The sequence below is a fragment of the Schistocerca piceifrons genome, chromosome 4 (genome assembly GCF_021461385.2).
Source record: "Schistocerca piceifrons isolate TAMUIC-IGC-003096 chromosome 4, iqSchPice1.1, whole genome shotgun sequence".
Lineage (NCBI taxonomy): Eukaryota > Metazoa > Arthropoda > Insecta > Orthoptera > Acrididae > Schistocerca > Schistocerca piceifrons.
The window spans coordinates 456,355,878-456,383,474 of NC_060141.1; the positions used below are offsets into that span (position 1 = coordinate 456,355,878).

Below are 27,597 nucleotides of genomic sequence, written 5' to 3' on the forward strand. Positions count from 1 at the left end.
TACCCAACTTTACACTGTTCGTTTCCAGCTCTTCTGAACTAATATGCAGCCGTGCAATGAGCTACAATATTATATTCATCAGAGTATGATGTGTAGACGGATGGAGGAAGAGGATACTGAAAACTTACTGCCCTCTCAACACAGGTTTACAGAGATGAACCATGAGCCTTGTTAAATGAAGCATTCTCGGGCTAGCTGGAAACAGTTTGAACTCCAATCATCGTTAGGTTCGCTTTGATGACTTCCTCAAAGGTGGGAACTGAAATCTTGCCACAGATGCATGCTCACTACCAAACACGCAGTGAGAATCAGTATACTCCGAAGGCCCTTAAGGCAGTGGAACTCCCTATACACATCGACGCCTTGCAGTTGCCACATTCGTTGTCACAAATGTACTCCTCCTGACTCTGTTTAACTGTTGAGAGGACCTCGAACAAAGGTGTGGCAGGAATTAAAAAGTTCAAACTCAAACAGCTAAAATTACACTAAAATAGTAAGTATTCACAAATATGTCGTGTTCGAGACCTGCCCGGATAGTCGCGCGCATTGGCACGCCGCTTCAGGGATTCGGGGAGACGCTCCGGGGCCGGATAGAATCCGCCCGGCGGGTCAACAAGGGCCGATGCGCCGACCAGCCTAGGTGTGGTTTTTCGGTGGTTTCCCCACATCTGATTACGTGAATATGTGGCTGGTACCCCTGTTTCGCAAATATTTAGATAACGCTCGTACACATGCAGACAGTTGGGGTACAGCCGGCCGGGGTGGCCGAGAGGTTCTAAGTGCTTCAGTCTGGAACCGCGCGACCGCTGCGGTCGCAGGTTCGAATCCTGCCTCGGGCATGGGTGTGTGTGTGATGTCCTTAGATTAGTTAGGTTTAAGTAATTCTAAGTTCTAGGGGACTGATGACCTCAGAAGTTAAGTCCCACAGTGCTCAGAGCCATTTGAACCAACCAGTTGGGGTACACAAATTCCGTCCCGGGAGGAAAGGTGGTTAACAGGAAGTGCATCCGGCCACCAACCACCACTATCATTGGCACATCCGATAACTAACATGCTCAGCCCCTGCAGATACGGGATAAAGGTCAGGAAAAACAAAGAAAAGAAAAAACACGTCGTGACCAGTTTGTTTTCATGGAGTGAGTTTTTCGCATACGCGGTGGCGCTGTTCGTAATATAAAGGGCATTCAAAAAGAAGCGAGCCGGAGGCATAATTACAGAAACCAGTATCTGTATGTTAGAAGTATTGACCCTGGCTGCTGAGATACTTGTCCCACTGTGACACAAGGCGGTGAATGGCTGTCTCATAAAATTCTCGGGGCTGCGATGTTCACCAATTCCGCACGTACAGCTGAATGTCGTCGTTTGTCCCACACAGCCTTTTTAAGGGGACCAAAAAATGATTAACTTCTGATTCACTTCCTGCAGCACAGGACAACAGAGAATGCCCAAGCGTTACTCGCAAACCTTGACCACCCATCGCCAAGCGAACGAATCAAAACGACCCGTGGCGTCATTCTGCTTCACGACAATGCAAAGCCTCATTCGGTCAGCACAGCCGCGACACTCCTGCAGAAATTCAAATGGGATATTCTCGGCCACCCTCCATACAGTCCGGACATGTCTTCCTGTGATTACGCCGTTTTTGGTCCCCTTAAAAAAGGCTCTGAGCGGCAAACGATTCACCTCGGACGACGACGTCCAGCTGTAGGTGCTGAGCTGGTTAATATCACAGCCCCGGGAATTGTATGAGACATTCACAGCCTTGTGTCTCAGTGGGACAAGTGTCGCAACAGCCAGGGTCAATACTTCTGACATACAGGTACTAGTTTCTATAATTATGCCTTCGGCTCGTTTCTTTTTGAACACCCCTTAGTGTTTTTCAACTAAAGCTGTAACCAAGTGCACAACATGGAAGATTTGCTTGGAAGTGGGATACAACAATTACACTTTACAGTGTTTTTACGGAGGAAAGTAGAAGGGCCTGTAATCTGGCGACCTCACGGTCGAGGAGTGGATCCAGCGCGCAGCGCACATCCTGCGAGGAGGCGCGAATGGGCTCTTGTGAGTGCGGGCTGACCTTGACCCCGGCGCCCTCTATCGTTCCAGTCGGTGCCACGAATATACAGGGGAGCCGCAATGCCTGGCGTGTCGTTCCCACTGCGAGTGCACTGCGCGCGCGGCAATCAATGAAAGGACCCGGAGACCCCTCTACACTAGAGCCGGCAGGCGTTCTTGTAGGTAAAACCCTGCGTTCAGTGCTCTTTGTGGGCAGTGTTATAGTTACATGGAACTCTTACTGCTGCTGCGTTACACCTTACTATATGGCTCCACATAAAAAAGCAAGGAGGGGAGACTAATCTTAAGCACTTAGAACTTTCGATTTACTGGATTAAGAGCGATAGGTTTCAACAGTGTCAGGATATCTGTCATGCGCCAAGTGATGAGGAACAGGATTATTCTACTTACCTTCAGCAATTTTAAGCTTCGGTTAACGGTAGTTTTGCTAAAATGTCAAGCTTCTCGTTACAAACTCCACATTCTGTTTCCACATTCCTCCAAGAGACCCAGAGAGAGAGAATGTAGTGTACCAGTAGCATTTCTGTCGTCCCTATTCCACTCACGGCTGGTGCGTGGTAAAAGGTAGTGTCGATACTTCTCTGTGCAAACCCGAAACCACAACTACGAGGATCACTCCAGAACAAAAACTACGAGGGGCGTTAAATAGGTAATACAACACTTGTTTTCTCGGCCAATTTCGGCTGAAAAAAAATGCGGAATTTGTTGTGGGACATCCCCGCTTCAGCCCCTAAAGTTCCATGAATTTCCGATAGGTGGTGGCGCTATACGTAGCCTTCAAAAAGGCATGTGTAATGGATGTGCGTTCCAAGCAGAGAGCTGCCACTGAGTTTCTTTTGGCGGAAAACCAGAGCATAACCATGACAACTCAAGGCCTCACGCAAGTCTGCACACCTGAGAGAAGATAGCAAAACTTCATAGGGCTGTTCTTCCTCAACCAGCCTACAGCCCGGATTTCGCACCTTCCGACCTCCATCTGTTTGGCCCAATGAAGGATGCGCTCCGCGGGAAGCAGTACACGGATGATGAGGTTGTTAATGCAGCAATACGTTGGCTCCGACACCAATCAGAGAGTAGTACCATGCGGGCGTACCGGCCCTCCCAGTAAAGTTACGTGAGGCCGTCGCATTGAATGGAGATTAAGTTTTAAAAATAGTGTTTTGTAGCCGAAAGAGTGGGGAATAATATGGTGTATTGGAATCCTGAATACAATCAACCTGCTTTCAGAAAAAAAAGCGTGTTGCATTATTTAGTTATTTGGCGAAGCACAAGGCAAAGGCAGTTTGTTCATTATTTGCTTTTTTGCACGAGGGCTGACTAAAATGACTTAATAGATAAACCCACTCCAGAAAGGAAAATAGTTTTCTCGGTAACATCGAGCCTATTAGGAATTGGCAACCAGTACTGTACAGACGGGAGAGGGAACTGTCGCGACACACACATTACGTTGCTGGTGCTGGTTATAGGCTTAACGAGACTAAATATCCAAGGTCATCAGTTTTCTACCCGCTTCCCAGGACGTAATCAGTGTACACTCTGCGTCTAGAGTAAATTCTACGTGCATGTGTGATGAAGTTCTCTAAATGTCTGCGACGTTTATATCTGAGGCGGGACGTGGATACCAGGCCGGTATGCAGCTAGTGGGATGCAGAAAACCGCCTAAATCCACATCGACCTTCATGGTTAACGCGCCGGAAGGACACGAATCACGGGTGGCGCCCCTCCCGTCACGGCAGTGGCCGTTTTAACATGCACAGCTATCCAGTCAGGCTACACCCTAAGGCAACCACAGGAGCCCTGGAATACGAGTCCTATGTGTCGAGCACTGTTACTTATTGTGCATCAGAGGCAGGCCTGTTCCCTTTAATGAATGCACACGTGAGCGATGGACCCGACTTTTCTGTCTGAAGTAAATAAATTGTTTAACGGAAAGCACAACATCTACGTTGACAGGACGTGGAACTCGCCGGACGTGCTTATAAAATGGCAGCTACGTACGTATGCTAGTGCCATTATTGGTATGCAGCAATTAGCGCCAAACTAAGTTAGTAAAGGAACTTCTGCTGTTAACAGCATAAATTTTCAATTAGCATTGGGTAGTATGTGGTTACGTATGGTGCACAGTCGGGTGTATTTTGTATCAATATTAGCCAATCTTTGTCTGTACCATCCGCGTATGGAACGAAAGAAAAAACGACTGACTTAAGCCCGGTTCACACCTTTGTTTCACATCGTTCTCATGGTGCGAAGGCTATATGTACGATGAAGGCATCAGATCTGATACCTTAACTACCCAAAATAGAGATTCTTTAAAGTGCCTTACGGTTTTTATAGTGAACAATGTTGCACTTCTGCAAACAATTTACAGTAAAGTCTGTAACGGTTAAGTAAAATTCAAGACGACAACATACATTTGAGAGAGAGACAAATTCAAGACATCATTACAAAGCAAAATTTTCTTTCGTTTGTCGATTTCTTATGTAATTCATTTTGAAGACTTTTTTTCTACTTGAACGGAGTCAAGCTGTTGCAATACGTTGCTCGCAGTGGGTCAGTGTGGTTTGAATACAGCTGTGTGCACTTGCGGTGCCCGAAGAAAAACATGCGGCTTGGTCATGTGTGGGGTGGCGAGGTATTGAGGATAACGGAGGAAGACAATCGTCACGGAGACGCGGCGAGAGAAATACCACTCTGCCACACCCCGTCTACACAAATGAGTCGAACAAGGAAATTTGTAAAATGCAGCTTTTTTAAAATTCTGACTCTAATCGACTAACAATGATTTCAAAAAGTTGCCTGTTTTTAACAATTTTTTAAGAATATTAGTTGTCACTCTGAAATGCAAAGACGAATTGGCTTCAGTAATCTTCCTGACAATATTTAACATTAAAAGTCATTGGAATCACGCCACAATATATTTAAGATTGTTTACAGTGTTATTTTTATGCATGATTAACAATGTAGTTCGCATGAATGTACTTCTATTGATACGTAAAACTGTCATTCCGTAAATACAGTTCTGGAGGACTCATTCACTTATCATACCTTCCAGATATCGTATGAACATACTTTTCTTTTCCTCTACTTCTGACTTCGAAATTGGGCATACGAAAGTAAACTACTTACTGTGTGTGCTCGTAAAATTTCGGTTGTTGGTTGGTTGGTTGGTGGGAAGAGACCAAACAGCGAGGTTATCGGTCTCATAGGATTACGGCCGGTCGTGCCCTTTCAAAGGAACCATCCCGGCATTTGCCTGGAGCGATTTAGGGAAATCACGGAAAACCTAAATCAGGATGGCCGGACGCGGGATTGAACCGTCGTCCTTCCGAATTTCGGTTGTGGATCCGATGAGCTCACGGTCATTACTCCTGATTAGAAAAGGTATTTAAATAGTAAACCCCCTGATGCTACCGTCGCAAGTTCCTCAGCGTCACTGCAATACTTCCCTGTGGGCATACTGACCTGTCATTGATGCCAGTAGCGCTTCTCTAAATTTCAACGCTTTTAGCGATGCTGGCGCTATGTGGACCGTCATGAATGGGGCATTAGTACACTTGGATTGAGCTGAAGTCTTGTACCCCGCTTTTCCTCACAGATGTACTGCACTTTCTCACCATTTTCCAACGAATACGCACACGTTACAATCGACAAAGCTGTGTCGCAATTAGGTTGTATATAGCACGACAATAAATGCCAATAAAACGAGAGAGAGGTACCATCACAGCTGCATAAAAACACTTTCATTGTATTCTCAGAGTTCCCGTATTATATTCGCTACGTTGTTTTCGATGCGTATAGGAAGAATATAAGCAAACAGCTATTACACCGTGATTTCAAGGTATCAGTAGTCAGCATCCCCAGGACTGCCGTTCTACCACCTACGCCACATTTTATATCAAGCCACAGAAAAAGAACTGTATTCGGATTCAAAATCTCTCATAAACGAGGGCATTTGGAGAAAGAATGTAAATCCGGATTTTCCAGTGTCGCAGTACTTGAGCAGTGTACAGTTTTCCGGTATCTCAATCAGAATCTCTCGGATCGCAGGGCTTTAGCATAAAAAAATTAATAAGCTGTAGGTGAATCTTGCGGAGTTAATACGAAGACTGGAAATTTCAATTATTGGCAAACAATGTATATAATAGAAGTGCACATATGTAACCCTCTTGCAAATTTTGTGCTCCTTCTCCTTTAACTATCTCAGACAACGTGACAATTGTTTCGAAAAAATAAATTTCAGTTCTACGAGAGTTATCCTCAGGATGAAAACTTTGTATTCACTTATCAAAAACGAGTGCGCCGCGACGAAGACTCTCCACTCATTTATCCACAGAGGATATAATCACACTTGGCAGCTGATCTTTCTCAGGTTTCTACTAGCATTGCTTCTTTCAAAGAGCTAATTTCCGGGAAGTAGCTTGCGTTGCGTTGCGTCGTCATTATCACCGGAAGATATGTCGCACACGTGTATCCCATCTGTTATGCAGCGCTTCTACAGATACCACCTTTAAGACTTCTAAATATTTACTTTCTTCTCACGTCTCAAAAACAAGAAAGCAGTGTATTAAAGATGTCTTGCTCAACATTTTAACAACTGTTTGATTCCAATTACAGCTATTGTCCCTTCCTCCTTCCGCACCACTACCAAGTTAACTTAAATCACAGTAAAGAACAAGTTTTCTCCAAATGAGAACGTTCAAAACCCAAAGTGAGGTTTTCGCATGGCTTTATTTTTCTGAGTTTTCCTACAAAATTCAATGAAATTCTGAACTGACCCCCTTTATAGGCTATAAAATAGCATAATGGTCCACTTTCAAACGGTTTAAAAGCTGCATTTATGGCCTTGTAAACAAGTGACCTTAAAAGTCGTTATGTCAGAAAAAGTCACGCAGCAATTATATAGGCAGATGTTACATTCGCGATCTACATTTTTTCCTCAGCATGAGTAAGTATTACTGAATGGCACATAAGAACTGAACTACTGTAGTTCAAATACATTATTGTCAAAGGTAATGTACAGTTTCCCCATGTGAAGTCGACTTTTCGAATATTTCATACACACTTCAATACAGCAAACGAAGTTTCCTCAAATTCTGCCATTAAAAACGAATGATCAATGCCCTGCACTTATATGTAGCGATATAGTGAAGTAACGAATATTTTATGGGTTCCGAAGTTTGTTGTCACTCCCGGGCTAATAAACTGAAGGGGTTGAATGTTACAACGTGTTAAAGTTTCATGCGATAATTGCAGGGGGGAGGGGGGGGGGAATCCTAGGAAACATGCTAAATGTTAAAACCGAGACTGCAGGGACCTTGCCGTATCTAGTTCTCTCATCCGACAAGAAACATTTTTGATAGTTGCTAGTAACTACCGCAGCAGCGGCTACCTGACCTCTCTCAACGCAAATGTTACGGACGGTAAATTCGTGGGACTAATGAACGACTAAGAAGACTGCCACGTTCTAATGTCTCATCTCGCAGCAGCGGATTACTTCTGTAACTCACAAAGCAGTACTCCCACTAAACCGTAACGGTTTCCAGTTCCGATTACGTATTGGTAACAAAGTGCACTGCGGTGAACACACATTATGTTACTTTAAGGATGCAGAAGCCAACTGCTCTTTAAACGACTTGCATGTAGTTAACTATCTCTGATCGACGAAGTTTCCTTCAGGTCAATAATGGATTACTTCAATGATCTACAGGAGAAACCACGTAAGCCAACAACCTTAAGAGCAGGAAAATCGTTAACGACGACCAACAAAGAAATGATCTAAAATAATTTAAATTTCAGAAACGTATAATTCACTGTGAATCGTCTGATAAAAGGTTAAGAAACAAATACAATCCTGTTTATATATTACATGTCTATAGCATCAAGGAAATAACGGAGAAAAAAAAAAGAACAGAATGCATTTGTTAAGAGAATGGGAGCAGCAGGTAAGACGCTGTACCATGGTGTGGGGCAACTGTCAGTGATAACTTCACACAGATGATTAACCGAAATCAGCCATAAATAAATTATAAGAGACTACATCACTTAGTGCTCGGTTGTGACCGACAGTAACTGCTTTTCACTACGCCTATGTAGACGTAGTTCTGAACCCGGCGTTGGCTATTCCAGATGAGTTACAGAAATATATATATTCAGTATTCAAAAAGGCTTCCGATCTAATTCATCTCTCTCACACACACACACACACACACACACACTGCTGTACACAGAATTGTGCGGGAGTTTTTCACAAGTGGAATTACGTAAAGCGCCTTTCCGAACTCGCCGTTTCTTCTACACAGGACGATTCAGAATGACGTTTTTTAAAACTGGGAACAGATTGCCTACGTCAAAACAGGAAAAAGTGTCCAGAAAACAGGGGCTCTAAGAGCTATGAGCACCTGTTCGTCTTCGACACTGAACTACAGCTCCTCTACCGCACGCTCTTTGCTTTCCATATTTTGAGAGGAGAAAAAATGTCCAGTAAATATGGGCGCTAAAGTGCGTACCTGAAGAGTTGAGCACTCGGTCATCTTCGCTACAATGAAACATCTCTTCCACTAGAGAAGTGCTCGTAGCTCTGAATGTATGCATTTTACAGCCCATGTTTACGGGACAATTTTTTCTTGTTTTGGTGTAAGGAATCTGCCCCAAACTTTTTAAAACATCATTCTGACACACCCTGTATAGAGATCATCATTATTTAAAAATTGCGCGAGTTTTTACATATTGCAGGAAAGACAACAGAAAACGCAGCACCTCACATCCGAGACACCACTTACAAATGAACACACGAAAAAACGCACTTTAAAATCGGAATCATTTCCCGAAGCGCATAGTGAAAAAACAAAAGAAAATTTTGACTAGTAGCAGAAAAGTTATTTTGAAAACAAACCCCTCTTTCACAGTCGCAGGCTTTCGCCAACCATTTGTAATGGACAAAATCGAAACAAGGACTATTGTCCGCCACCTCCGAAATGAAATTAGGTGAGATTAAAGATACTGTACTTTTGAAATCGGGACGGGAGTTAGGTAAGGAGGCGAGACACTACTTTTTCAACTGGCGACTCGAGGAATTTATCCGCCAGTGGCGAAAACTATTGGGTAGCAAGGGTATTGAAAAGGGCGTAACGGTTGCCTGTTGAAACATAAATTTTACAGTTGACTGCTTAAGAGACTGCAGATGATCGTATTCTTTTCTTATTTTAAAAATATAAACATGGTCCGTAGTACGCTGTAAAGTGATTTTTTTATTTAATCGTGCGATTAGCTAATCGCACGATTAAATACAGCCTTCTACGGACCATACTTACGTTTATTAAACATCTGGAGGCTGTGGATCCCCAAGAATACGAAACGTTTATTATTCGTTAGAAGAGCTACAGAACAAATCAATGAACGTAAGACACGCATCAAACACGGAATCCCAAATCTCCTTCGGGAAAACTATTTATAGCATCAACTCAGCACCTAGAGTCGTAGAAGCAGAAGGGGAAATGAAACGGACGGAGAAATTTTAATCTTAGAGAATCCTAGGTCCAGCCAAAGAAAACAATCTGGAAGGAGACACAATAATTACTTTCACACATATTTAGAAAGAAACTGCGGGCAAACGGACCATTGTATGAGGAGGGATGATTGTTTTCTGTAACAACATTGCACGTATGAGAACTGTAAGGTTGAGGAAACTAATGTCTCGCTAATTTCTCAACAAGAAGACCACAGTGGAGTGGTTCACAGAGGTAGAAATGCGCCTGCAAGTAATGAGGATAACACTGGGAGATAAAAGAAACGCATTCCGCTCACGACGGGACTCAAAGAGTACTGTGGTTAAAAATATTTGAAAAAGGTGGCAAAATATTCAACTGCAGTGAGGAAGGAAGTGCGTAGGAAACAAATGCGGGAATACTGGGATTACGTTGGAAGTCTGGGTGCAGGGAAAAGTAGACAGATGACATGGCGTAGCACTCAGAGGGCTGAAAAGACAACAAGAAGAATTATGCCGTAATGGCAGACGACCTGCAGTTAACGCAATTTCGTCAGCTATTGCGGAAAGACATGTGATACATAATTTGATTCGATATTATGTCCTTATTAAACTAATTTGCGATTGATTTAACACTGTATCTTGGGGACATAATATGTTATTGTGTGAATGAACTGATCCTCAATATGTCATCCATATTACGAGCTGGCCAGTACCGAAATTTAAAAAGTATGTTTTTAAGATCGCCTCACAACTGACAAATGCTCACTCATACCTACTCTCATAGTCGGCATACGCGCTCGGGTATGTTCAGTACGCTGGCATGACGGAAAATTGATCAAGCTGCTTGAACAGCCGTAATACTAGCGCAACATTATCGCACAATTGGTCAAGCATGCTTGCACGAAGGGCTTGATCATGCAGGCTTAAGTTCTACGTGCGGCTGCGGCGCTGCTCCTTAGACTTTTGGAGGTGCTGCCAAAGACAAAACACGTGTGGAGCCGCGCTCAGTGCACCGGAAACAACTGTGTGACACGGAAGGCCTCGTGAGGGGCAGGCGAGAAGATGAATCATACTGGCAGCCGGTCGATACCGGGCGGGCAGATTACGCCGGGTAGGAGAGACTGCGCAACGTGCCACCTCTAGCAAATTCCTCCACGGACACACAACAGCAATTGACTACCTCCAGCAAAGTTAACTGCTGAAAACTTGATGCGAGCTCGCGCAGCCTTACATTACAACTGATACTAAGCAAACGGAACGCAGTAAATGTGTGTGTGTGTGTGTGTGTGTGTGTGTGTGTACAATACCAACGTCTCCCTGCGCGACGGTGTAAAAAAAATAAATAAAAAAAATGAAAGAGATGAATAAAAGGAAAGAACACCTTGAACAAGGTCATTTCAGTATTTTCCGTACAATGGAGGAGGTGAGGCTGTGGATGAGACATTGAACTCGTTCCCAGACGATCCGGAGTTCAATTCGCCATCTAGATCTTGTGGTTTCCGACCAGACACTCAAGACAACTGTTTTGGTGCAGAGCCGCGGCAGATTTTATCTAAACTTCATTCACTTAAGGTAGGGGAACATGAAAGTTTAACCTTCCATCTAAACGAAGTACGCTCACGTTACAAAATCCAAAAACATTCCTGTTTAAAAAAAAATGAAATATCACTACTTGCGGAGTGGACGGTACAGACGTACAAGTTCCTTGATGCCTAAACTCTGCCACAACAACCTGAAATCTAGTAACGTGATACAATGAAACTAACAGACTCAAACAAGAAACAAAACGTTCATCACACGAGAAAACCTAACGTGAGTCTCTTTCAAGGGCGAAATAGACATTTTAGCAAAGTATCACTGCAATTCGCTGTGAATTCGTTGAATTCTTCTGACATTACAGCTACATGGTCATCAGAGTCACGTTTGATCTCTAGTCAGTTCATCGTCTTAATTTGTCTAGAGAGTTAATTTACTAGTCAACCAGTTTGTACAGATGCACGCCAGTGTGGCGATGGAAAAATATCTACTATGACTGTAAATCTAAGACACTAGCGACACCGAACAGAAGGAAACCAGTTTCTGTACTACAGACTAAAACACAGCGCCCATCGCTGAAGATGTGTCTACCGATCTCGGGGAAAGAATCCAAATGAAAGACAAGCCCAATATTAGTGTGCTCCCAATGCTTGGTTAAGAGGTAGTTTTAATAACAGCAATTAAATTAATTGAATGAAATGACTCTTGGCAGCGTTAGCACTGCGTTGATCAAGGCCAAACAAGACCGGGACTTTTCTATGACAGCTCCTTATCCAATTTAGACACGCTATTCACAAACTGACTCAAAAATTCAATGTCACACTGACTCCTCCAAATATGTTCAACAAATTATAACATAACTGTAAATTCATGTCAGGCTTGCAATCTGCGTTCCTGATAATGGATAGGGTTTTAACTGCCTGAATTGGAAATAATTTAGCACTGAAAAGATTCCGCACGCGGGAGGGAGGGGAGAGATTTATTGTTAGAGGTACGGCGTGGATTAATTAAGCGCTTTCTATTAAATGAGCCATTTAATATATGCTTCCATCTGTTTCGCAAGATGATCATCTTACGAAGAAGGCGCTTCCATCTGTATCGCAAGATGATCATCTTACGAAGAAGGCAGTACTTCATCACTTCAGGTGAGATCCAGACAGGCCGCTGGGGGTATCCACAACATTAACTGAGCAGCACACGGTTCGCGCCGAAAACAAACGCCTTCCCAGCGGGACGCAGTGCGCGCGCGCGCGCGCGCCGGCTCCAGCGCAGGGGGGCGGGGCTCCTGACGCGGACGCTAGGTCGAGGTCAGTCTTTGTTGCGGGTTTCGGGAGAGATTCGCCGCTCCCGCCCTGTTGCCAGGCGGACCGCGCGCGCCAGTTAAGAGCGCACAGGTGGCAGCGAACAGCCGCCTATCGACCGACAGCGCGCAAGACCGCTGCATCAGCTGGTGGCATGCCCGCGCGCGCGCTTCTATCGTTGTCATGGATACGGCTATACCATCGTGCTGATCCGCTCACCTATGCAGCGTCAGAACGTGCTTCTTTGGATCCTGCGGTCTTTCACGCACATTTCCGAATGTCTTCTTACTATTCATTAGATCGCTAAATATTCCTGGATTTTAATTTAATTTTCTGCCGCTTATAACGGCCAGCGACATAGTTACATTGAAAAATTCAAAATTGCTTACGTACAACAGCAACATTGGTTAAGGAAGTGAAACGTTTCATTGTTGATTAAGGAAAACAAAAAAATCACCATATGCAGTGATTACACATGTCTACTGACAATGTAGAATGAATTAATCGGTCACTGCATTTTAACAAAAGTGTTATTTTGTTGCCTGAGGTAATAAAGATGGCACGCATGTCAGTCCGAGGCTTGGTCGTTATTCAGGGCTGCTTTGTTATTCGTCTCGATTAATCACAATTAAAAATTACTGAATGTGATTTGGAACTATTAAAATACATAAATTTTGAGAGAGAGAGGGAGAACGAACTCAACGTCTCCAATGGGGAAAACACAGATGTATTAAAGGTGTAACGAAATAAAACACTACGTTCACAATAGTTGATGCAGCCTTCATGGCAGCAATTTTTTGGCGTACCTAACTCAGTTCATAGCAGTGCAGCCTTTTCGGCTAGATATCAAAAACGCGTGAAGTGTATAATCAATCAAAATAAGTTTATTTCACACGCCACTCTGTTTTATGGACCCGGCCACGAGCTAAATCAAGTTTGCGTAACTGGTATCACTCAAAATTCCTAGAGCACATTCGAAAATGTTTCCAAGGAATCCATCGTCGCTACTCCGCAAAAACTTATTCGTCGTCACTGAAAATAAAACGTACACAACAGTTCACTATAATTATAGCGATTTTCTTATATGCAAGTCAACATCCTTCAGCTTGAAATTATGCATGAAGAGCATGACGCTTCTTCGAACATCACACCTCATAAACTAACACGTATATCTTCAATTGTGCTTTTCTTCCCCACCACTGCGTTCTTTTTCTTTGTGTGTCTTTATCCGTGCAACAATACGACAGCATTCTTTGAAAATAAACAATATAATTTAAAGTACGTTTTATACAATTCGCTTAGCGTAGTCTGTCAACCCACCAGAAAGTTTTAATATGCTGTCAAAATACATTAATGATTATAATCGAACGGGGTCACCAAGTGACTTCAGCTTCCGAAGAACGGAAGAAAAATTATCAACGATTTGAGACACGTGCTGCAACGGGGTCACACCACTTTCGTAAAATGAAATTTTAATACACAGGAACGAAATAGTATCACCAAGCGCTTTACAGGGTGGTCGTATGGCGGCGATCAGAAACTGAATGCTGGATACTGAGACAATTTTAATTAAATCACGTTTCTGTACTTTAACCATCATCTGAAACTGATCAGATGAACTTGACAATACAGTACACGGCTCAGCTGTCTTACACACTGCAGTACGAACATGTCTAAATTACAATTTTGTTATTAACGTGATCTAAGTTACTATCACTCACGTAGTGAGTAAACTCGCCCACACACTGAAGCTGAAAGAATGCAAGAAACATGCCCCACGGAAGAAAACTCAGTAATCAACTTCATCTCTTACACTCATATTCATAGGCCTTTGGGCTAGAGAAAACTTGGTAAACGAAGCACCTACGTTCTCATAATGGGGAATAAACATTAACAATGAGGTACCAGCAATTGTAAGAAAATATTAGAACGGAAATGGCGCACTGCAATTGCAACCGCCCATGCAAAGCTGACATTAACAATGTGCTTCGTCAGTTACAGCAACAACAACACCGGAAACGTAGCTACAAAACTACCGCAATCAAATCGACCCCGCAGTAACAATATCAGAATAATCCTGTCGGGTATATCACTTTCACTACTCATTTCACTAAATTCACCACAAACAAAACACACACTTCTTTAATTGCCAGGCTTTGTACTTATTGCAACGTAGCAAGAGATCACACGCAAGCCGATAATTACCAAATAATGAGCTTTAAAATGGCGTAATGTGGTTTCCACTTACCTATTCTTTTCCAATTCGTTATGTGTCGTCCTGAAAACCGAAGAATACGATGAAATCACGTCGTAATAATGACATTTCGATAAAATTGTAATGTGTAAACAAAGAAACTCATCGTTATAATGCTCGTAAGAACGAAATATTACGAAGAACTCTTTACTAATTTTTTACATAACACGTATCAGAAGTTTCATGAGCTAACTGGCTCTACAAAATAAGAAACAGACAATTTTTCGTTGACTTTTATCGACTTAATGAACAATACACGCTTACCTGCTTCCCTGAGATTTCTTTGTCTTTGGCCTTTTCGTTACGCTCCTGAGATCATCGGGCATTGGCAGTGTTGAAGCATATCCGTGCTCTGCTTCTACGAAATAGGCAAGAAAAGATAGTCAAAATCAGCTGATTTCCAGGTTAACAACTGACATGGGAGCCATGTTGACGTGGATTCAGCCCACACAACTCTATATAAACATTACACTATTACCTCGTTCTCGCCTCTCAATGTACTCCGCAGCTTCTAAGAGCGCAGCGATGCTCATAGTTAGTCGATTTAAAGTAAAATACTAAAAGAAGACGAATATAATACAAACGCGAAGGACTAACAAACGAGAAACGTCCACTCCCTACGAACTCACTCCTGCATTTATTGATGTCAAACCCGAACAGGCTCCAACACACAGGCCACATTCAACGTGAGCTCCCATTGGTCTGACGTAATACAACGTCACACCGGTAGCCAATGGCGCTGGTCGTCTCAGAGCTACCAACTGCTGTGTAGTCACGTGAATTTCATGCTTCGAAAACAAAACAAACAGCTGCGGTGGCACGGGGAGTTTACGTGTGAAAACACGCAAACAAAAATAAAAATAATGAGACAGTGTTCATCATGATGTGATTAGTTTCTATAACTACAGCGTTCGCGTGATCTCTGCCTTTCTTATACGGCTCTCATCGCCAAAACCCTGTTTTTCTTACTCCAGATATTTATAACGTACACACTACTTACCTTTCCGCAGCCAATTTCTCTGCACCATCGCAGTCACTAATTATCACAGTCTGTTAGCGTAACCGAATCCACACGTAATTCACTTCGTCTCCAAATGTGCTAACTGTCTATGAAAGAAATCGCAGGAAGAATACCAACAGCATAAATTTCTAAGTGATTAACGCTGATGTTTGCATAAAAAGGAAAACAATGTTACTCTTCCGCAGCCTAATGATTGCATGTTCGCTGCTGAATTAAGAACTATTTCGACACTGATTAATTTAATATAGGAGCGAGAGGGAGAGAATGACTTTTTTCTCAATAGCAAAATCTACTCTGGCTAGAAACCACTGGCTTGAAGTACACCATTCACCAGAGAAATGATGACTGGGGTCTGTTGGTATTTTAAAAGTCTCATTTACAACCACTATGCATCACTGTTTATAATTAATGAACAATTTACTATCACAAAAATGATTAGTGAAGAAATATGGCTCTCTCTCTCTCTCTCTCTCTCTCTCTCTCTCTCTCTCTCAATATCCTTGGAAACAGCATTCATCTACTAGCTGCACACCAATGTGAACAGCCCAAACCCCCATTCCACCCCCCCCCCTCCCAAAAAAAAGTTACAGGGCACATACAGATTCCAATTGTGAGTAAGAGATTAAGGAGTGAAAACAGCCACGATTGTTGGTCTCCTGTTCACTCCCCCCCCCCCCCCCCCCCAAAAGGCCAAAAGCAGTATACCCAAACTATCTGCACAGAGTAAATTCTGTGGGCTAATGTGTGAGAGAGAGTTCAAATGTCTGCTCAGTGTGTATGTGACGTAGAACATGGGAACTAGCATGGTGTTCACCTACCGGGATAGTGGGGAAACAGTGTAAAAATTAGACAGACAGATTGGCTGGCATACTGACCCCCTTGCCATTAATCCACCGGCAGATTTGACCTTGGGCCGGCACACCTCCCCCGTCCCGGAATTGGTTACATGAACACACTTCTACTCAGACAGGTGCACTTAAAGATGGCAGACAAAAATAATAAGAGAAAGCAACAACTAACATCGCAGTACATGACTTAAAAGTTCAATTTAAAAACTGCTTTCTCAGCTTTGGTCTGTGACCACGTAATTTGTTATTTCTTCTATGTTGAGTCAGTCTCTCAGCTAGTCACTATAAAAGAAATAAGTTCTGACAAAGTGTGAACAGATATGGGGAAATAGCCCAAGCCAGTAGCACCAAAAACTCTTACTGAGATGTAAACTAGTTTAACAGTTTCTACTCAATACTGTTACTGCCTTACTTCCACCAGGAATACTGAATTTGTTAATTTTCTGGTCAATACCAATCCTACTTTCCTTGTTTCTTCCAACATATGAAAACATGTTAATGGCAATCTTCCTAGTAGGTTCTAAGAATAAGAGTTTTCATACTGGACAGGTGTTACCAAATTGAACTACTGTACTTTAAATCCTGTTACATCATTAAATTCTTATTAGGATACAAAATTTTCATGCACATAACTAGCAACATCCAAATAAAGAGTCAAATCATCTAATGAAACAGATAGAATCCTGTTATATCTTTCACAGAAAACTATGGATAAGAAATCAAACCTGGGACATCTGCACCAGATCATGAAGTTGGGTTGTTGCCATTGAAAAGTGATTTCACTCTAACTTATTTCCTGGTAACTTAGCTTTCCAATCTCGTTCAAATACATGATAAAATAATTCCTGAAGTTTCATTTTTTTCCATCTCATATCTCTTTTCATTAACACTGACCAGTATGCTAATTGCAATCCATTAAATCTTCTCCAGCAGATCTGTTGTATAAGTATTTCTCTTATCTGATGCTGGATCATGATATGTTACTTACATCATCTCAATGGGACAACTGCCAAATGTCTTTCCATTGTTACTGATGGAAACTGTTCTAAAGTAACAACTAAGTCTGAGTTTTAAAACTTCACTTATGCAATGTGAAATCACATACAGGCCTGGTCCTGTCATACAGATAAATCAGTGATAGCAGAGCAGTGTCTTAAAACAGAATACCTTATGATGTATGTCTTTAGTTTCCTATTTCTGTTATGTCAATAAGAAACAATAGAAATTTGTATTAAGTGAAATCACATTAACAGGGATTTCATTTCTTTCAGCAGAATTTAGGAACCCATACCTTCAGAAATCAGCCAACATTAGAATGGCATGAAGACTGACTTCTGCTTTGAGTTTTGGACGCAGTGGCACACAGTAGCAGCAATGTTGTCACACACTTGAGCATTAAACCTGATAACTATCATACTTAATACATAGGTCTCATTTTTCTGACTATTTCACAAGCATAAGAAAGTTTTACAAAATTGACCTCTGCCTGTTCATTCACACAGTAAAATTGTAAAAATGACTCTTTTTACTCTAACTATATGACAAAGATATGCCAGAGTAGATGTTCAGGGATATGTTCAAGTGTAATGTGCACTGGCGCATGCCGGCGCGTGATCGTATTTCAAAAGACATCAAATGATGAGCAATAGAGCATGTTAGTAATAAACTCTCGAATCGGTTTCAGATCTCTTGCATGTGCTTGTTCTGTGGTGGAGTTACACTATTCACATAAAATTGTAGAAGTGAGTATATCTTGGATAATTTTTCAAGTATGCAAACTTACCTGAATGAAATTAAAAGATGTTGTGATGCTAACATCAGATGAAGAAAAAAATGATTGAAAATCTCAGGGACTACAACAGTACACAATGTCTCCTCACTCCATTGGGGCTCTCAATGGTGAACATGTCTTCCTACAAAATCCAGAACATTCAAGTACTTATACTTCACTTATAAACGTGTTTTTTCTCTAGTGCTGTTGGCACTATGTGACTTGTCACTTCCCCCTGAGTAGATGTTTGCACTTACGGAAAAAACAGTGACTCAGGAATTTTCAGAGATTCTATTCTATATGAAAAATTCACAGGAAAATCTTAGAATACATTGAAACAAAGGCCTATAACATAAAGCCACTACATAGCTCTTCCTTATGGGATCATAGGTGAACATTTGGGCTGACAGAAAATTTAACAAAACCTACGACACAAAGCAGTTGACTTATGAAAAACCAGATATTTAACTGTCAGCTATCCACAATGGATGACCAACTTCACCAGCAAATAATGTTTAGGCTAAGTTTATGAACTATTTTATTAATGAAGGTAAATCATATGATATGAACAAAAGTGTGCTTGTTAATGATGAAGTTTCTCCTTCACTTGAATTTTAATTTTCCTCACAGAAAATCAAAAGCCATCCTTGCCAACCTCACTGCCTCAAAATTTTGTCTTTATGCACCGCAACACTTTAGTTTGCCTCTAGAGATTCTTTACGTGAACACTGCATCAGCGCATGCTCATATGATCAGTTGTAAGTTGAACGTGCAATTTGAAACTCCACATCAGATCACTGTCACGTGAACTTAGCCTTCTAAGAGCAACTCGTTGATACATGTACAGGCAGATAACTGGAATATTTCACAAACAAGTATATCCCGTTTCAGACTGTGGAGATAACAAAACTGTGCACTTACATTTCCTTGTGAACAGAGATTTTATTTTCGAGCACCCTACAAAACTGAATTAAGTAATTACCACTAACATTCAGTTACTTCTACACTTCAAAACTAGTTTCAGCCTGTTGAAACAATACTTAGAAATAAGAGAAACGCAATGAAAAAATGAGGTAAAATTTTATCAAACAATTCAGGCTTTCACAGTTGGTGTTTGGGTTTTTGGTGATATTTATTTTATGGGCTTTCAGGCTATAACAGCTCAGAAAGTAGTTATAGTTGCAAAAAAGCTCAGCAAACCAAACTGTTTATACGTATACAAACAATGGTTAGTTTGTGACATCATCAGAGTGCTGACTAAGCTTGCGGATTTGTGACATGTTTTACGGAGCTTTATTTAGTACTGGATTTGTGACAACATGTATAATGGACCTGTATTTAGTACTAAGGCCACAGCTTGTCTAACTTCAATCCTTCTTCCTTTCTGTTAAAGTTATTTTTGAGGTTTTGAATTTCTATGGCCTCTCTGTACATCCTAACATAGTAATGATTCAATCTTGACAAAACCACAGTATCAGAGAAGCGAATTTGACGAGTCCCTGGTCACAGTGCACATTTGGCTACTACCGATTTTGTTTCCAATAATATGAGCAAACAGAGGCAAAATTAATTCTGATTTTATGAAACAACTATACGAAAAGAGACACAGAGATCTATGAAGTTGTCAGAAATTAACAAAGGGGTAAACATTTCTCGGAATGCAGTGTCATAAGACTTGCAACAAATTGCTACAAAACTGAATGTAAAGTGATGGAATGCTTCACAAAAATGTAACACTTCTAGAAATTATAATATTTTCTGTCCTATATACATTAATGAAATTTATTCCAAGCCAAAGAGAGTGGTAAATGTTGAATTACATAATAAGAAGAACACCAAAATAACTTACAATGGTCAATGAATTGATATAGTTGATCAGTAAAATGAAAAATGTCAATGTCAATTAACGTAAGTTTAATAAAAATATATCTTTGATCATTACATTATAGCAATGTTACACTTTTCTTCAAGTACTATAAAACAGAACCATGCAATAAGAAAACAAGCTTCACATAATATTGTGAATAAGACAGCAGGTAACTATTTTGCAGGAACATGATCCTACATCACAAACTGGTGCATCAGTTGCAGTCTTGTGAGGAATACTGAATTCTGAAATATTCTCCTGGTACCTGCACAGAAACATTCCAATTGCCTTCGTTAATAAGATATTTTATGACAGAAAAATTACATGGAAATAAAACCTAATACACATGTTTTATTACTTAATAATAAATAAATAAAATAACTGCTTCTTATGACAGGATTAATGAGTCACCACAGGAATCAAACAAGTCAAGTTCCTGGGAGTAATAACGTGTTGGGATACGAAGTGCAAAAAAGGTTGGCTCTAGAAAAAAGAAATGGTAAGTTTAGATTACCTGCATGTTAATGGCAAACCACTTCTTGTCTACAAAAGAGATTACCCACAAAACACTTACACAAAGGAGCCAAAGAAACTTGTCTAATACCACGTAGGGCCCCCGCGAGCATGCAGAAGTGCCACAACACAACATGGCATGGTCTCAACTATTGTCTGAAGTAGTGCTGGAGGGAATTGACACCATGAATCCTACAGGGCTGTCCATAAATCCGTAAGAGTATCTAGGGTTGAGATCTCTTCTGAAAAGCAAGTTGCAAGGCAACCCAGATATACTGAACAATGTTCATGTCTGGGGAGTTTGGTGGCCAGCAGCAGTGTTTAAACTCAGTAGTGTCCCTGGAGCCACTCTGTAGCAATTTGGACATTTGGGGTTCACATTGCCCTGCTGGAATTGCCAAAGTCCATCGGAATGCACAATGAATATGAAGGATGCAGGTTATCAGACAGGATGCTTATGTATGTGTCACCTGTCACAGTCATATCTAGACTTATCAGGGGTCCCATTTCACTCCAGTAGCACACACTCCACACCATTAGAGCCTCCACCAGCTGACACGCATACCCGTAAATGTTCATCCGCTCGATACAATTTGAAACGAGACTTGTCCGATTAGGCAACATGTTTCCAGTCATCAACAGTCCAATGGCGGTGTTGACAGGCCCAGGCGAGGTGTAAAGCTTTGTGACATGCAGTCATCAAGGGCACACAAGTGAGCCTTTGACTCTGAAAGCCCGTAATGATGATGTTTCATTGAATAGTTCGCACACTGACACTTGCTGAAGGCCCAGCATTGAGAATTGCAGCAATTTGCAGAAGTGTTGCACTTCTGTCATGTTGAATGCTTCTCCTCAGTCGCTATCGGTCCCATCCTTACAGGATATTTTTCCAGCAGCAGCAATGTTAGAGATTTGGTGTTTTACTGGAGTCCTGATATTCAGGTACACTCGTGAAATGGTCGTAAGGGAAAATCCCTACTTCATCGCTACCTCGGAGATGCTGTGTCCCATCATTCGTGTGCCGACTGTAACACCAAGTTCAAACTCATTCAAATCTTTTTAGTTGCCAACCACAGTACCTTATTCTGTCTGTTTACATATCTCTGTATTTGAATAAGCATGCCTATGACAGTTTCTTTGGCACTTCAGTGTATGTGGCTTACACTCAATAATGTTTAACTCTGTGGGATCTGTATCAGGCGATGATAATAATAGGACATCAAGAGTATACAAAGAAGGGCAGCACAAATAGGCATAGACTTCTTTGAATGGTGAGACAGTTTAACAGAAATTCTGCAAATCTTAACTGATAAGCTCCCTAAGGAAGACCCAGTTACGTCTATAGAATCTGAGTATTTTTCCACCCACAACATATTGCTCCTGCAAGGAATATGACAACAAAATTACAGTAAAAAACACATTTATGTAGGCATGTAAGCAGTTATGCTTCTCACAATCAAGAAAATTACATCCACCTTACAGTTATAGTGAAGCGTAAAAACATAAATAAACAAGCAAAAGGCAGTATATTCAAAAGCTCAAATGTAACATAATTGTGCTGTGAAGAGAATTGCAGCACTTACTATGCAAAGTAAAGGGCAATGTGGTGAAACTGGCAACTTATTATTATCTGAATCCATTCCGAGACTGGTAAAATAACTACTTACTACCAGCAGACCGACAAATGGCTTAAGGTTACAAAAACTCAGCTGTACTGACAAATTGGGTATTATTGACCACTGTGGTGAAATTGATCTAAACATTAGAAAAACTCAATGTTAAGTAATTACACATTGGTGATAAAAATTCTTTTACTTCAGTTACTATACTCGTATTTACAGTTCGAAAGTTGTAATATTTTAAAAAGGATGACTTTTTAACTTTTTTAATTAGCTATAACTTTCATTCTTGTGACTGTAAAAAACCACCACCACCTTGTGTCTGGGCCTGACACTTCACAGCGGCAACTAGAGTAATAACATCAGTTAATCTGTCATAGTTACGTATTTATATACACACAAATAAAACTCTTGATGTGTTTGGTGAAATCAGGTTGAAGTCGACCACCTGAGAAACCTGGAGTGAGGTCTACTGTCTTTTCTCAAGCAGTTGTTTTCTATACAAGCAGTCCTTTTCTATACAAATGTTCATAAATACAGCAAGAAGTGATGTAATGAATGCAGAAACAATGTGTCAAAGTGGCTGCAGCAACAATTGTCTGTAGCAGTCTAGTAGTGGGCTCAAGAAATCATTGTTGCAAGTGTCTGTATGCCAACTTACAAATTTGTCATGTAGGCCACAGTCCTGTTTGTTGTGTCATACAGCTGAGATCAGAAGAGCTGTCAGTGTAAAAATGCTGTGTGTGTGTGTGTGTGTGTGTGTGTGTGTGTGTGTGAGAGAGAGATCAATGACTATTGTAACAGAATGTTGTCAAATGATATTTCACAAAATCCAAAGGAATTCTAGTCGTATGAAAAGGCTGATGGTGTACCAAAGGTACTGTCCAGTCCCTAGTGAATGAGACAGGAAATGAAATTGAGGTGGAAAAAAAAAAGCTGAAATGCTTAACTGTGTTTTAAAATGTTCCAATTTAATCCTCATACCACCGAAAAGATGAATGAAATAAATATTTGTGTTAGTAGTGTTGAGAAACAGCGAAATCGTTAAAACTGAACACAGCTCCAAGCAGTTCTTGGGAAAAGGCACAGGTCACATCCATCTACAAACAGGGTAGTAGAAGGGATCCACAAAACTACCGTCCAATATCCTTGACAACGATTTGTTGTAGAATCTTAGAACATTCAGCGCTCAAACATAATGAGGTATCTTGAGCAGAATGGCCTCCTCAATGCTAACTAGCATGGATTCTGAAAACATCAATCATGCAAAACCCAACTTGCACTTTTCTCACATGACGTGACATGGATAAAGGCAACCAGGTAGATGCAATGTTTCTCGATGTCTGAAAAGCATTTGCTTGTTGTCAAAAGTACCATCATATGGGGTATCAAGAGGAATTTGTGACTGGATTGAGGCCTTTTTGCTAGGGAGGACACAGCATGTTATCTTGGATGGAGAGTCATCGTCAGCTGTAGAAGTAACTTTGAGTGCGCCCCAAGAAAGTGTGTTGGGACTCTTTATTTTCATGTTGTGTATTAATGACCTTACAGCCTATATTAATAGTAAAATAAGACTTTTTGAAGATGATGCAGTTATCTACAATGTGGCAAGAGAAGCTGTAAAAATATTCATTTAGATCTCGATAAGGATTCATTGTGGTGCAGAGATTGGCAACTTGCTCTAAATGCTCAGAAATGTATAATTTTGCACTTCGCAAAAAAAAGAAAAAAAGTATCCTATGACTATAATCCTCCCCCCATGAACCATGGACCTTGCCGTTGGTGGGGAGGCTTGCGTGCCTCAACGATACAGATAGCCGTACCGTAGGTGCAACCACAACGGAGGGGTATCTGTTGAGAGGCCAGACAAATGTGTGGTTCCTGAAGAGGGGCAGCAGCCTTTTCAGTAGTTGCAGGGGCAACAGTCTGGATGATTGACTGATCTGGCCTTGTAACACTAACCAAAACGGCCTTGCTGTTGTGGTACTGCGAACGGCTGAAAGCAAGAAGAAACTACAGCCGTAATTTTTCCCGAGGGCATGCAGCTTTACTGTATAGTTAAATGATGATGGTGTCCTCTTGGGTAAAATATTCCGGAGGTAAAATAGTCCCCCATTTGGATCTCCGGGCGGGGACTACTCAAGAGGACGTCGTTATCAGGAGAAAGAAAACTGGCATTCTACGGTTAGGGGCGTGGAATGTCAGATCCCTTAATCGGGCAGGTAGGTTAGAAAATTTAAAAAGGGAAATGGATAAGTTAAAGTTAGATATAGTGGGAATTAGTGAAGTTCGGTGGCAGGAGGAACAAGACTTCTGGTCAGGTGAATACAGGGTTATAAATACAAAATCAAATAAGGGTAATGCAGGAGTAGGTTTAATAATGAATAAAAAAATAGGAGTGCTGGCCAGCTACTACAAACAGCACAGTGTAGGTATTATAGTGGCCAAGATAGACACGAAGACCATGCCTACTACAGTAGTACAAGTTTATATGCCAACTAGCTCTGCAGATGATGAAGAAATTGAAGAAATGTATGATGAGATAAAAGAAATGATTCAGGTAGTGAAGGGAGATGAAAATTTAACAGTCATGGGTGACTGGAATTCGACAGTAAGAAAAAGGAGAGAAGGAAATATAGTAGGTGAATATGCATTGGGGCTAAGAAATGAAAGACGAAGCCGTCTGGTAGAATTTTGCACAGAGCATAACTTAATCATAGCTAACACTTGGTTCAAGAATCATAAAAGAAGGTTGTATACATGGAAGAATCCTGGAGATACTAAAAGGTATCAGATAGATTATATAATTGTAAGACAGAGATTCAGGACCCAGGTTTTAAATTGTAGGACATTTCTAGGGGCAGATGTAGACTCTGACCACAATCTATTGGTTATGAACTGTAGATTAAAACTGAAGAAATTGCAAAAAGGTGGGAATTTAAGGAGATGGGACCTGGATAAACTGACTAAACCAGAGGTTGTACAGAGTTTCAGGAAGAGCATAAGGGAACAATTGACAGGAATGGGGGAAAGAAATACAGTAGAAAACGAATGGATAGCTCTGAGGGATGAAGTAGTGAAGGCAGCAGAGGATCAAGTAGGTAAAAAGACGAGGGCTAGTAGAGACCCTTGGGTAACAGAAGAAATATTGAATTTAATTGATGAAAGGAGAAAATATAAAAATGCAGTAAATGAAGCAGGCAAAAAGGGATACACACGTCTCAAAAATGAGATCAACAGGAAGTGCAAAATGGCTAAGCAGGGATGGCTAGAGGACAAATGTAAGGATGTAGAGGCTTGTCTCACTAGGGGTAAGATAGATACTGCCTACAGGAAAATTAAAGAGACCTTTGGAAAGAAGAGAACCACTTGTATGAATATCAAGAGCTCAGATGGAAACACAGTTCTAAGCAAAGCAGGGAAAGCAGAAAGGTGGAAGGAGTATATAGAGGGCCTATACAAGGGCGATGTACTTGAGGACAATATTATGGAAATGGAAGAGGATGTAAATGAAGATGAAATGGGAGATACGATACTGCGTGAAGAGTTTGACAGAGCACAGAAAGACCTGAGTCGAAACAAGGCCCCAGGAGTAGACAACATTCCATTGGAACTACAGACAGCCTTGGGAGAGCCAGTCCTGACAAAAATCTACCATCTGGTGAGCAAGATGTACGAGACAGGCGAAATACCCTCAGACTTCAAGACGAATATAATAATTCCAATCCCAAAGAAAGCAGGTATTGACAGATGTGAAAATTACCGAACTATCAGTTTAATAAGCCACAGCTGCAAAATACTAACGCGAATTATTTACAGACGTTTGGAAAAACTGGTAGAAGCCGACCTCAGGGAAGATCAGTTTGGATTCCGTAGAAATGGTGGAACACGTGAGGCAATACTGACCTTACGACTTATCTGAGAAGAAGATTAAGGAAAGGCAAACCTACATTTCTAGCATTTGTAGACTTAGAGAAAGCTTTTGACAATGTTGACTGGAATACTCTCCTTCAAATTCTAAAGGTGGCAGGGGTAAAATACAGGGAGCGAAAGGCTATTTACAATTTGTACAGAAACCAGATGGCAGTTGTAAGTGTCGAGGGGCATGAAAGGGAAGCAGTGGTTGGGAAGGGAGTGAGACAGGGTTGTAGCCTCTCCCCGACGTTATTCAATCTGTATATTGAGCAAGCAGTAAAGGAAACAAAAGAAAAATTCGGCGTAGGTATTAAAATCCAGGGAGAAGAAATAAAAACTTTGAGGTTCGCCGATGACATTGTAATTCTGTCAGAGACAGCAAAGGACTTGGAAGAGCAGTTGAACGGAATGGACAGTGTCTTGAAAGGAGGATATAAGATGAACATCAACAAAAGTAAAACGAGGATAATGTAATGTAGTCGAATTAAGTCGGGTGATGCTGAGGGAATTAGATTAGGAAATGAGACACTTAAAAGTAGTAAAGGAGTTTTGCTATTTGGGGAGCAAAATAACTGATGATGGTCGAAGTAGAGAGGATATAAAATGTAGACTGGTGATGGCAAGGAAAGCGTTTCTGAAGAAGAGAAGTTTGTTAACATCGAGTATAGATTTAAGTGTCAGGAAGTCGTTTCTGAAAGTATTTGCATGGAGTGTAGCCATGTATGGAAGTGAAACATGGACAATAAATAGTTTGGACAAGAAGAGAATAGAAGCTTTTGAAATGTGGTGCTACAGAAGAATGTTGAAGATTAGATGGGTAGATCACGTAACTAATGAGGAGGTACTGAATAGGATTGGGGAGAAGAGAAGTTTGTGGCCCAACTTGACTAGAAGAAGGGATCGGTTGGTAGGACATGTCCTGAGGCATCAAGGGATCACAAATTTAGCATTGAGAGGGCAGCGTGGAGGGTAAAAACCGTAGAGGGAGACCAAGAGATGAATACACTAAGCAGGTTCAGAAGGATGTAGGTTGCAGTACGTACTGGGAGATGAAGGAGCTGGCACAGGATAGATTAGCATGGAGAGCTGCATCAAACCAGTCTCAGGACTGAAGACCACAACAACAACAACAACAAGAACAACAACGACTATAATATCAATGAGTCACTGTTGGAATCGTCCAGCTCATACAAATACCTGGTTCTAGGGATATGAAATGGAATGATCACATAGGTTCAGTCATGGGCAATGCATGTGGTAGACTTTGGTTTATTGGTACAATGCTGCAGAAGTGCAATAAGTCTACAAAGGAGATTGCTAACAAATCACTCAGGTGGAGCATTCTAGAATATTGCTCAAGTGTGTGGGACCTGTACGAGATAAGACTAAA

At 41.3% G+C, this 27,597-nt stretch overlaps 2 protein-coding genes across 4 annotated transcripts in view; both read right to left on the minus strand.

The window, feature by feature from the left end:
- Nucleotides 1-15,295, minus strand: part of LOC124796375 (max dimerization protein 1-like) — a 721,836-nt gene extending 706,541 nt beyond the window's left edge. Inside the window, exons 1-3 of the mRNA XM_047260536.1 lie at nucleotides 15,132-15,295; nucleotides 14,918-15,011; nucleotides 14,648-14,677 (exon numbers count right to left, since the gene is read on the minus strand). Coding sequence (XP_047116492.1) covers nucleotides 14,648-14,677; nucleotides 14,918-15,011; nucleotides 15,132-15,186 — 179 coding nt within the window. The 5' untranslated portion in view covers nucleotides 15,187-15,295. The remainder of the gene's footprint in view (nucleotides 1-14,647; nucleotides 14,678-14,917; nucleotides 15,012-15,131) is intronic.
- A 4,895-nt stretch (nucleotides 15,296-20,190) lies between these two features.
- LOC124796364 (DALR anticodon-binding domain-containing protein 3) overlaps nucleotides 20,191-27,597 on the minus strand; it is a 94,980-nt gene continuing 87,573 nt past the window's right edge. For all 3 annotated transcript variants that reach the window (XM_047260523.1, XM_047260524.1, XM_047260522.1), the window contains one exon: nucleotides 20,191-20,425. The gene's annotated coding sequence lies outside the window, so the exon portion shown is untranslated. The remainder of the gene's footprint in view (nucleotides 20,426-27,597) is intronic.